Raw genomic sequence first — 12,971 nt, forward strand, 5'->3', positions numbered from 1 at the left:
AAAAAAGCCCCAAAACCCCAGGAAAAAAATCCCAAAAAATCCCCAAAAAATTCCAAATTGTCCCAAATTATCCCCAAATTTTCCGCAGCGCATGGAGGCGATGCTGGGCGCGTTCCAGAGCTCGCTGAGCTGGGAGATCCCAGCCCCAAAACAGCCCCAAAATTGGCCCTAAAGTGTCCCCAAATTGTCCCCAAATGTCCCCAATTGTCCCCAAAGGGTCCATAAATGTCCCCAAATTGTCCATAAATGTCGTCAAACTTCCCGAAAAAAATGACAAAATGCTAAAGAAATCACTCCTAAAACCCCTAAAAAATGCCGTAAAATGGCAAAAAAAAAGCCCTAAAATGGCCAAAAAAAGCCCCAAAACCCCAGGAAAAAATCCCAAATTGTCCCCAAATATCCCCAAATGTCCCCAAACTGTTCCCAAATATCCTCAAATCTCCATAAACAGCCCCAAAACCGCCTAAAAGTGCTCCTAAAACCCAAAAAAAATGCCTTAAAATTGGCCGAGCAATGCCAGAAAATGGCCAAAAAAAGCCCCAAAACCCCGGGAAAAAAATCCCAAAAAATCCCAAATTGTCCCTAAATGTCCCCAAATTTTCCATAAATGTGTCCAAACTCCCCTAAAAAAGCCTCAAAATGCCAAAAAAATCACTCCTAAAACCCCCCAAAAAATGTCCTAAAATTGGCCAAAAATGCCCTAAAATGGCCAAAAAAAGCCCCAAAAGCCCGGGAAAAAATCCCAAAAAATCCCCAAAAAACCCCAAATTGTCCCTAAATGTCCCAAATTGTCCCCAAACTGTTTGCAGCGCATGGAGGCAATGCTGGGCGCGTTCCAGAGCTCGCTGAGCTCGCTGAGCGGGGAGATCCGGGCGCTGCAGGGCCAGGCCGGGGCCATGAACCTGCGGCTGCAGAACCGGCGCCGCGTCCGCGAGAGACTCGGGGGGCTGCTGGAGCAGCTGGTGGTGCCCCCCGACATGATCAGGTGGGAAATTTGGGAAAAAAATGGGATTTTGGGAAAAAAAATGGGAATTTTGGGAAAAAAAATGGGATTTTTGGAGGAAAAAATGAGATTTTTTTGGGGAAAAAATGGGATTTTTGGAGCAAAAAATGGGGTTTTGGGAGCAAAAAATGGGATTTTTTTGGGGAAAAAACCTGAAGCAAATGGGGTTTGAAATTCAGAAATGGGATTTGAGGAGAGAATTCCCAAAAAAATGGGAATTTGGGAGAAAAAAATGGGAATTTGGGGAGAAAAATGTGCTTTTTGGAGAAAAAAATGGGATTTTTGTACAGTCAGGGAGGTCCAGAGAGACTCGGGGGCTGCTGGAGCAGCTGGTGGTGACCCTGACATGATCAGGTGGGGAAATGAGAATTTTGGGAAAAAAATTGGGATTTTGGGGAAAAAAATGGGGATTTTAGGAGAAAAAATGGAATTTTTGGGAGAAAAAAAGAGATTTTGGGGGGGAAAATGGGATTTCTGGAGCAAAAAATGGGATTTTTTTGGGGGAAAAACCTGATGTAAATGGGGCTTGAAATTGAAAATGGGATTTGAGGAGAGAATTCCCAAAAAATGGGAATTTGGGAGAACAAATAGGATTTTTGGAGAAAAAAATGGGATTTTTGTACAGTCAGGGAGGTCCATGAGAGGCTCGGGGGGTTCCTGGAGCAGCTGGTGGTGACCCCGACATGATCAGGTGGGAAAAACGGGGATTTGGGGAAAAAAATGGGATTTTTGGGAAAAAAAATGGGAATTTTGGGAGAAAAAAATGGGATTTTTGGGAGAAAAATGGGATTTTTGGAGGAAAAAATGGGATTTTTTCTTCAGCCAGGGCTGGGGGCTGCTGGAGCAGCTGGTGGTGACCCCGACATGATCAGGTGGGGAAATGGGATTTGGGGGGAAAAACGGGGATTTTGGGAAAAAAATGGGATTTTGGGGAAAAAAACTGGATTTTTGGGAGAAAAAATGAGATTTCGGGACCAAAAAATGCAGTTTTGGGAGAGGAAAATGGGATTTTTGGGGGAAAAAAACCTGAAGCAAATGGGGTTTGAAATTGAAAATGGGATTTGAGGAGAGAATTCCCAGAAAAATGGGAATTTGCGGAAAAAATGGGATTTTTGGAGAAAAAAATGGGATTTTTGTGCAGTCAGGGAGGTCCAAAGAGACTCGGGGGCTGCTGGAGCAGCTGGTGGTGACCCCGACGTGATCAGGTGGGAAAACAGCAAAAAATGGGATTTTGGGAAAAAAACTGGGGATTTGGGGAAAAAAAACGGAGATTCTGGGAGAAAAAATGGCATTTTTGGGAGAAAAAATGGGATTTTTGGGAGCAAAAATGAGATTTTTTGGGGAAAAAATGGGGTTTTGGGAGCAAAAAATGGGATTTTTTGGGGAAAAAACCTGATGTAAATGGGGTTTGAAAGTGAAAAATGGGATTTGAGGAGAGAATTCCCAAAAAAATGGGAATTTGGGAGAAAAAAATGGGATTTTCGGAGAAAAAAATGGGATTTTTGTACAGTCAGGGAGGTGCAAAGAGACTCGGGGGCTGCTGGAGCAGCTGGTGGTGACCCCGACATGATCAGGTGGGGAAATGGGGATTTGGGGGGAAAAACGGGGATTTGGGGAAAAAAATGGGAATTTTGGGGGAAAAATGGGATTTTTGGGAGAAAAAATGAGATTTTTAGAGAAAAAAATGGAATTTTGGGAGCAAAAAATGGGATTTTTTGGGGAAAAAACGTGACACAAATGGGGTTTGAAATTGAAAAATGGGATTTGAGGAGAGAATTCCCAGAAAAATGGGAATTTGGGAGAAAAAAACGGGATTTTGGGGAGAAAAATGGGATTTTTGGAGAAAAAAATGGGAGTTTGGAGAAAAACATGGGAATTTGGGAGGAAAAATGGGAATTGGGGAGGAAAAAATGGGAATTTGGGAGGCAAAAATGGGAATTTGGGGAGAAAAAAATGGGAATTTGGGACAAAAAAAATGGGGTTTGGGGAAAAAAATGGAATTTTTTAACAAAAAAATGGGATTTTGGAAAAAAAACAGGATTTTGGGGCGAAAATTAAAAAAAAAATGGGATTTGGGGATGAAGGAATGGGGTGTGGGAAGGAAAAAAAATGGGATTTGGGAGAGAGAATTCCCAAAAAAATTGAGTTTGAGGAGAAAAAATGGGATTTGAGGGCCAAAATGGGATTTTGGGGGAAAAAATGGGATTTTGGGATGGAAAAATGGGATTGTTCTGCAGGCAGGAATTTCCCTGGGATTTTGTGAGATTTCAGTGGAATTTCCATGGAATTTTATGGGATTGAAATGAGATTTTTATGGGATTTAAATGAGATTTTTATGGGATTTGATGGGACTTTCATAGGGTTTTATGGGATTTTCCTGGAATTTCCAGGGGATTTTTATGGGATTTTTTTTGGGATTTTCATGGAATTTTATGGGATTTCCATGGAATTTTATGGGATTTCAATGGGATTTTGTGGGATTTTTATGGGATTTTCATGAAATTTCCTTGGGATTTCCATGGAATTTCAATGGGATTTAATGGGATTTTAATGGGATTTCAGTCAGATTTCTATGGGATTTTTTTGGATTTTTTTGGATTTTCATGGAATTTTATGGCATTGCAATGGAATTTCCATGGAATTTTTTGAGATTTCAATGGGATTTTATGGGATTTTAATGGAATTTCAATGGGATTTCAATGGAATTTCCATGGAATTTCCATGGAATTTTATGGGATTTCAATGGAATTTCAATGGGATTTTAATGGGATTTCAACAGGGATTTTAATGGGGATTTTATGGAATTTTCATGGAATTTCAATGGGATTTCAATGGAATTTTATGAGATTTTCATGGAATGTCAATGGGATTTTGTGGGATTTCAATGGCATTTCAGTGGGATTTTCCCATTTTTCCATGGATTTTTTTCCATGGATTTTTCCCATTTCCCGATGTATTTTGCTGGACTTTCCCCACGATTTTGACGGATTTCAATGGAATTTTCCCATTTTTGACCTTTTTTTCTCCAGTTTTTCCCCATTTCTCCATCCCCAGGGTGACCCTGGAGGCGTCACCGGAGTCCCGGCACGGCTGTGGGATTTCCATGGGATTTCAGTGGGTTCTGCGGGAAAATTCCCATTTTTCCATGGATTTGGATGGAAAATTACCATGTTTTGTTGGATTTTGATGGAAAATTCCCATTTTTTGATGGATTTTGATGGAAAATTCCCATTTTTCTATGGATTTTGATGGAAAATTCCCATTTTCTGATGGATTTTGATGGAAAATTCCCATTTTCTGATGGATTTTGATGGAAAATTCCCATTTTTGATGGATTTTGATGGAAAATTCCCATTTTTCGATGGATTTTGATGGAAAATTTCCATTTTTGATGGATTCTGATGGAAAATTCCCATTTTTCAATGGATTTTGATGGAAAATTCCCATTTTCTGATGGATTTTGATGGAAAATTCCCATTTTTTGATGGAAAATTCCCATTTTTCAATGGATTTTGATGGGAATTTTCCCATTTTTTGCCGTTTTTACCCCATTTCTCCACCCCCAGCGTGATCCTGGAGGCGCCGGTGACCTCCCCCGAGTTCCTGGAGCAGCTGCGGGAGCTGGATGGGATTTGATGGGATTTGATGGGATTTTAATGAAATTTTAATAGAATTTCTCCATTTTTTGATGGAATTTAATGGGAATTTTCCCGTTTTTTGCTGTTTTTACCCCATTTCTCCATCCCCAGCATGATCCTGGAGGCGCCGGTGACCTCCCCCGAGTTCCTGGAGCAGCTGCGGGCGCTGGTCGGGATTTGATGGGATTTCAATGGGATTTTGATGGGATTTTGATGGAAAATCCCCATTTTTCGATGGATTTTGATCGGAATTTTCCCGTTTTTTGCCGTTTTTACCCCATTTTCCATGCCCAGCGTGATCCTGGAGGCCCCAGTGACCTCCCCCGAGTTCCTGGAGCAGCTGCGGGCGCTGGACGGGATTTGGTGGGATTTGATGGGATTTTAACGGGATTTTAACGGGATTTTAACGGGATTTTAATGGAATTTCCCCATTTTTCGATGGATTTTGATGGGAATTTTCCCATTTTTTGCCGTTTTCACCCCATTTTCCATCCCCAGCGTGATCCTGGAGGCGCCGGTGACCTCCCCCGAGTTCCTGGAGCAGCTGCGGGCGCTGGTCGGGATTTGATGGGATTTGATGGGATTTCAATGGAATTTTAATGGGATTTTGATGGAAAATTCCCATTTTTTGATGGATTTTGATGGGAATTTTCCCATTTTTTGCCGTTTTTTCCCCATTTTCCATGCCCAGCGTGATCCTGGAGGCGCCGGTGACCTCCCCCGAGTTCCTGGAGCAGCTGCGGGCGCTGGACGGGATTTGATGGGATTTGATGGGATTTCAATGGGATTTTAATGGGATTTTAATGTAATTTCCCCATTTTTTGATGGATTTTGATGGGAATTTTCCCGTTTTTTGCTGTTTTTACCCCATTTTCCATCCCCAGCGTGATCCTGGAGGCGCCGGTGACCTCCCCCGAGTTCCTGGAGCAGCTGCGGGCGCTGGACGGGATTTGATGGGATTTAATGGGATTTTAATGGGATTTTGATGGAAAATTCCCATTTTTCGATGGATTTTGATGGGAATTTTCCCATTTTTTGCCGTTTTTACCCCATTTTCCGTCCCCAGCGTGATCCTGGAGGCGCCGGTGACCTCCCCCGAGTTCCTGGAGCAGCTGCGGGCGCTGGACGGGATTTAATGGGATTTTAATGGGATTTTAATGTAATTTCTCCATTTTTCAATGGATTTTGATGGGAATTTTCCCATTTTTTGCTGTTTTTACCCCATTTCTCCATCCCCAGCGTGATCCTGGAGGCGCCGGTGACCTCCCCCGAGTTCCTGGAGCAGCTGCGGGCGCTGGACGGGATTTGATGGGATTTGATGGGATTTCAATGGGATTTTAATGGAAAATTCCCATTTTTCGATGGATTTTGATGGGAATTTTCCCATTTTTTGCCGTTTTTACCCCATTTTCCATGCCCAGCGTGATCCTGGAGGCGCCGGTGACCTCCCCCGAGTTCCTGGAGCAGCTGCGGGCGCTGGACGGGATTTGATGGGATTTAATGGGATTTTAATGGGATTTTAATGTAATTTCTCCATTTTTCGATGGATTTTGATGGGAATTTTCCCATTTTTTGCCGTTTTTACCCCATTTTCCATCCCCAGCGTGATCCTGGAGGCGCCGGTGACCTCCCCCGAGTTCCTGGAGCAGCTGCGGGCGCTGGACGGGATTTGATGGGATTTAATGGGATTTTAATGGGATTTTAATGTAATTTCTCCATTTTTCGATGGATTTTGATGGGAATTTTCCCGTTTTTTGCTGTTTTTGCCCCATTTCTCCATCCCCAGCGTGATCCTGGAGGCGCCGGTGACCTCCCCCGAGTTCCTGGAGCAGCTGCGGGCGCTGGTCGGGATTTGATGGGATTTCAATGGGATTTAATGTAATTTCTCCATTTTTTGATGGATTTTGATGGGAATTTTCCCATTTTTGATGGAATTTTCCCATTTTTTCCCGTTTTTTCCCCATTTTCCGTCCCCAGCGTGATCCTGGAGGCGCCGGTGACCTCCCCCGAGTTCCTGGAGCAGCTGCGGGCGCTGGACGGGATTTAATGGGATTTCAATGGGATTTAATGTAATTTCTCCATTTTTTGATGGATTTTGATGGGAATTTTCCCGTTTTTTCCCGTTTTTACCCCATTTTCCATGCCCAGTGTGATCCTGGAGGCGCCGGTGACCTCCCCCGAGTTCCTGGAGCAGCTGCGGGCGCTGGACGGGATTTGATGGGATTTCAATGGGATTTTAACGGGATTTTGATGGAAAATCCCCATTTTTCGATGGATTTTGACGGGAATTTTCCCATTTTTTCCCGTTTTTACCCCAATTTTCCATCCCCAGCGTGATCCTGGAGGCGCCGGTGACCTCCCCCGAGTTCCTGGAGCAGCTGCGGGCGCTGGACGGGATTTGATGGGATTTGATGGGATTTCAATGGGATTTTAATGTAATTTCTCCATTTTTCGATGGATTTTGACGGGAATTTTCCCGTTTTTTGCCATTTTTCCCCCATTTTCCATGCCCAGCGTGATCCTGGAGGCGCCGGTGACCTCCCCCGAGTTCCTGGAGCAGCTGCGGGCGCTGGATGGGATTTCAATGGGATTTAATGAAATTTTAATGTAATTTCTCCATTTTTCAATGGATTTTGATGGGAATTTTCCCGATTTTTGCTGTTTTTACCCCATTTCTCCATCCCCAGCGTGATCCTGGAGGCGCCGGTGACCTCCCCCGAGTTCCTGGAGCAGCTGCGGGCGCTGGACGGGATTTGATGGGATTTAATGGGATTTTAATGGGATTTTAATGTAATTTCTCCATTTTTCGATGGATTTTAATGGGAATTTTCCCATTTTTTGCTGTTTTTACCCCAATTTTCCATGCCCAGCGTGATCCTGGAGGCGCCGGTGACCTCCCCCGAGTTCCTGGAGCAGCTGCGGGCGCTGGACGGGATTTGATGGGATTTGATGGGATTTGATGGGATTTTGATGGAAAATTCCCATTTTTTGATGGATTTTGACGGGAATTTTCCCGTTTTTTCCCGTTTTTACCCCAATTTTCCATGCCCAGCGTGATCCTGGAGGCCCCGGTGACCTCCCCTGAGTTCCTGGAGCAGCTGCGGGCGCTGGACGGGATTTGATGGGATTTCAATGGGATTTTAACGGGATTTTGATGGAAAATCCCCATTTTTCGATGGATTTTGACGGGAATTTTCCCATTTTTTCCCGTTTTTACCCCAATTTTCCATCCCCAGCGTGATCCTGGAGGCGCCGGTGACCTCCCCCGAGTTCCTGGAGCAGCTGCGGGCGCTGGACGGGATTTGATGGGATTTGATGGGATTTCAATGGGATTTTAATGTAATTTCTCCATTTTTCGATGGATTTTGACGGGAATTTTCCCGTTTTTTGCCATTTTTCCCCCATTTTCCATCCCCAGCGTGATCCTGGAGGCGCCGGTGACCTCCCCCGAGTTCCTGGAGCAGCTGCGGGCGCTGGATGGGATTTCAATGGGATTTAATGAAATTTTAATGTAATTTCTCCATTTTTCAATGGATTTTGATGGGAATTTTCCCGATTTTTGCTGTTTTTACCCCATTTCTCCATCCCCAGCGTGATCCTGGAGGCGCCGGTGACCTCCCCCGAGTTCCTGGAGCAGCTGCGGGCGCTGGACGGGATTTGATGGGATTTAATGGGATTTTAATGGGATTTTAATGTAATTTCTCCATTTTTCGATGGATTTTGATGGAAATTTTCCCATTTTTTGCTGTTTTTACCCCAATTTTCCATCCCCAGCGTGATCCTGGAGGCGCCGGTGACCTCCCCTGAGTTCCTGGAGCAGCTGCGGGCGCTGGACGCGCAGATCGGGGCGGTGAAGGAGGAATCGTTCCGCGACACCGTCGCCTGCGCCGACGTCCAGCACGTCCTCGACAAGCTCCGCATCAAGGTCCCGTCCCAAAAATTCCAGACCCAGAATTCCCAAAAATCCCACCCCAAAGTCCCGGGAATTACACAAAAAAAATTCTGCGATTCCAGATCAAAAATCCCGGGAGTTACACAAAAAATTCCCGCGTTCTCAGCTCAAAAATTCCAAAAATAACCAAAAAAATCCTGATTTCCCTGCCCAAAATTCCCGGGAATTAGGCAAAAAAATTTCAAAAAATCACAGCCCAAAAATCCCGGGAATTACACAGAAAATTCCCACTTTCTCAGCTCAAAAATTCCAAGAATTACCGAAAAAATTCCTGCGTTCCCAGGTCAAAAAATCCCCAAATTCCTGGCCAAAAGATCTCAAAATCCCGACCCAAATTCCCGGGAATTACACAAAAAAATCCCCACATTCCTGGCCAAAAAATCCCTGAATTCTCAGCCCAAAATTCCTGGGAATTACCCAAAAAAATCCCCAAATTACCAGGCCAAAAGATCTCCAAATCCCGGGAATCACACAAAAAAAATTCTGTGATCCCAGCCCAAAAATCCCCGGAATTATCCAAACAATTCCCGCGTTCTCAGCTCAAAAATTCCAAAAATAACCAAAAAATTCCTGCGTTCCCAGCTCAAAAATCCCCACATTCCTGGCCAAAAAATCCCGGAATTCTCAGCCCAAAATTCCCGGGAATTACCCAAAAAAAACCCCCATATTCCCAGGCCAAAAGATCTCAAAATCCCGGGAATTAACAAAAAAATCCCCAAATTCTCAGACTGAAATTCGCAGGAATTGCCCGAAAAATCTCCAAATTCTCACCCAAAATTCCCGGGAATTACCAAAAAAAAATTCCCGCGTTCCCAGGTCAAAAAATCCCCAAATTCCTGGCCAAAAAATTCCTGAATTCTCAGCCCAAAATCCCGGGAATTACCCAAAAAAAATCCCCAAATTCCCAGCCCAAAAATTCCAGGCCAAAAATCCCCAAATTCTCAGACTGAAATTTGCAGGAATTACCCGAAAAATCCCCAAATTCTCACCCAAAAATCCTGGGAATTACCCAAAAAATTCCCCAATTTCCCAGGCTAAAAATCCCCAAATTCCCACCCAACAATCCCAAATTTCAGCTCAAAATTCCCGGGAATGACACAAAAGATCCCAAAATTCCCATCCCAAAAAAATCCCAAAATTCCCAAAAACGCCAGTGCAAAATTCCCAGGAGCTGCCCAAAAAACACCCATGTTCCAAGTCCAAAAATCCCAAAATTCCAGCCTGAAATTCCCGGGAATTACCCCCCAAAAAAATCCCCAAATTCCTGGGGATTACCCAAAAAAATACCCCAATTTCCCAGCCCAAAAATCCCAAAATTCCCAAAATTCCCAACCCATTTTATCCCAAATCCACCCCAAAATCTGGGAATTTCTCCTCGGAACGAGGCCCTGGGACAAACTGGGACAAACTGGGAGGAACTGGGACAAACTGGGACAAACTGGGACAGACTGGGACAGACTGGGACCCTTCCAATTCCCAAAATCCCAAATTTTTCCCAAATTTTTCCCAAATGTTCCCAATTTTATCCCAAATTTCCTCAGGCAGTGATGAAGATCCGGGAGTTTGTGCTGCAGACGGGGCCTGGGAGGGACTGGGACAAACTGGGACAAACTGGGACAAACTGGGACAAACTGGGACCCTCCCAATTCCCAAAATCCCAAATTTTTCCCAAATTTTTCCCAAATTTTCCCCAATTTATCCCAAATTTATCCCAAATTTCCGCAGGCGGTGACAAAGATCCGGGAGTTGGTGCTGCAGACGGGGCCTGGGACAAACTGGGACAAACTGGGACAGACTGGGACAAACTGGGACAAACTGGGACAGACTGGGACAAACTGGGACAGACTGGGACAGACTGGGACCCTCCCAATTCCCAAAATCCCAAATTTTCCCAAATTTTTCCCGAATTTTCCCAATTTTTCCCAAATTTATCCCAAATTTCCTCAAGCGGTGACAAAGATCTGGAAGTTCGTGCTGCAGACGGGGCCTGGGACAAACTGGGACAAACTGGGACAAACTGGGACAGACTGGGACAGACTGGGACAGACTGGGACAGACTGGGAGGAACTGGGAGCCCCTCAATTCCCAAAATACCAAATTTTCCCAAATTTTCCCCAAATTTTCCCAATTTTCCCCAATTTATCCCAAATTTCCTCAAGCAGTGACGAAGATCCGGGAGTTTGTGCTGCAGACGGGGCCTGGGAGGGACTGGGACAAACTGGGACAAACTGGGACAAACTGGGACAAACTGGGACAGACTGGGACCCTCCCAATTCCCAAAATCCCAAATTTTTCCCAAATTTTCCTGAATTTATCCCAATTTTTCCGGAATTTCCGCAGGCGGTGACGAAGATCCGGGAGTTTGTGAGGCAGACGTGGCCTGGGACAAACTGGGACAGACTGGGACAAACTGGGACAAACTGGGACAAACTGGGACCCTTCCAATTCCCAAAATCCCAAATTTTTCCCAAATTTTTCCCAAATTTTCCCCAATTTATCCCAAATTTATCCCAAATTTCCTCAAGCGGTGACAAAGATCCGGGAGTTTGTGAGGCAGACGTGGCCTGGGATAAACTGGGACAAACTGGGATAAACTGGGACAAACTGGGACAAACTGGGACAGACTGGGACCCTTCCAATTCCCAAAATCTCAAATTTTTCCCAAATTTTTCCCAAATTTTCCCAATTTTTCCCAATTTTTTCTGGAATTTCGTCAAGTGGTGATGAAGATCTGGAAGTTTGTGCTGCAGACGGGGCCTGGGACAAACTGGGACAAACTGGGACAAACTGGGACAAACTGGGAGCTCCTCCAATTCCCAAAATCCCAAATTTTTCCCAAATTTTCCCCAATTTATCCCGAATTTTTCCGGCATTTCCGCAGGCGGTGACGAAGATCCGGGAGTTTGTGCTGCAGACGGGGCCTGGGAGGGACTGGGACAAACTGGGACAAACTGGGACAAACTGGGACAGACTGGGACCCTTCCAATTCCCAAAATCCCAAATTTTTCCCAAATTTTTCCCAAATTTTTCCAAATTTATCCCAAATTTCCGCAGGCAGTGACGAAGATCCGGGAGTTTGTGAGGCAGACGTGGCCTGGGACAAACTGGGACAAACTGGGACAAACTGGGACAAACTGGGACAAACTGGGAGGAACTGGGACAAACTGGGACCTTCCCAATTCCCAAAATCCCAAATTTTCCCAAATTTTTCCTAAATTTTCCCCAATTTATCCCAAATTTCCTCAGGCAGTGACGAAGATCCGGGAGTTTGTGCTGCAGACGGGGCCTGGGAGGGACTGGGATAAACTGGGACAAACTGGGACAGACTGGGACAGACTGGGACCCTTCCAATTCCCAAAATCCCAAATTTTCCCAAATTTTTCCCAATTTTTCCCCAATTTATCCCAAATTTCCTCAGGTGGTGATGAAGATCCGGGAGTTCGTGCTGCAGACGGGGCCTGGGACAAACTGGGACAAACTGGGACAAACTGGGACAAACTGGGACCCTCCCAATTCCCAAAATCCCAAATTTTTCCCGGATTTTTCCCAAATTTTCCCCAATTTATCCCGAATTTATCCCAAATTTCCTCAAGCGGTGACAAAGATCCGGGAGTTTGTGAGGCAGACATGGCCTGGGACAAACTGGGACAAACTGGGACAGACTGGGAGGAACTGGGAGCCCCTCAATTCCCAAAATCCCAAATTTTTCCCGGATTTTTCCCAATTTTTCCCCAATTTATCCCAAATTTATCCCAAATTTCCTCAGGCGGTGACGAAGATCCGGGAGTTTGTGCTGCAGACGGGCCTGGGACAGACTGGGACAAACTGGGACAAACTGGGACAAACTGGGAGGAACTGGGACCCTTCCAATTCCCAAAATCCCAAATTTTTCCTGGATTTTTCCCAAATTTTCCCCAATTTATCCCAAATTTATCCCAAATTTCCTCAAGCGGTGACGAAGATCCGGGAGTTTGTGCTGCAGACGGGGCCTGGGACAAACTGGGACAAACTGGGACAAACTGGGACAAACTGGGACCCTCCCAATTCCCAAAATACCAAATTTTTCCCAAATTTTCCCCAATTTATCCCGAATTTTTCCGGAATTTCCTCAAGTGGTGATGAAGATCCGGGAGTTGGTGCTGCAGACGGGGCCTGGGACAAACTGGGACAAACTGGGACAAACTGGGAGGAACTGGGAGCCCCTCAATCCCTCAATTCCCAAAATCCCAAATTTTCCTGAATTTATCCCAAATTTATCCCAAATTTCCGCAGGCGGTGACGAAGATCTGGGAGTTTGTGCTGCAGACGGGGCCTGGGAGGGACTGGGACAAACTGGGACCCTTCAAATTCCCAAAATCCCAAATTTTTCCCAAATTTC

General features: G+C 45.0%; 1 protein-coding gene across 3 annotated transcripts in view; it reads left to right on the top strand.

Annotated features, from left to right (window-relative positions):
• The window catches only part of VPS52 (VPS52 subunit of GARP complex), a 78,008-nt gene that overhangs the window by 7,074 nt on the left and 57,963 nt on the right, over positions 1 to 12,971 (top strand). For all 3 annotated transcript variants that reach the window (XM_072921033.1, XM_072921034.1, XM_072921032.1), the window contains exons 6-7: positions 810 to 985; positions 8,416 to 8,566. In XM_072921033.1, the coding sequence (XP_072777134.1) occupies positions 810 to 985; positions 8,416 to 8,566 (327 nt within the window). The remainder of the gene's footprint in view (positions 1 to 809; positions 986 to 8,415; positions 8,567 to 12,971) is intronic.

This window comes from Taeniopygia guttata, chromosome 35 (assembly GCF_048771995.1).
Source record: "Taeniopygia guttata chromosome 35, bTaeGut7.mat, whole genome shotgun sequence".
Lineage (NCBI taxonomy): Eukaryota > Metazoa > Chordata > Aves > Passeriformes > Estrildidae > Taeniopygia > Taeniopygia guttata.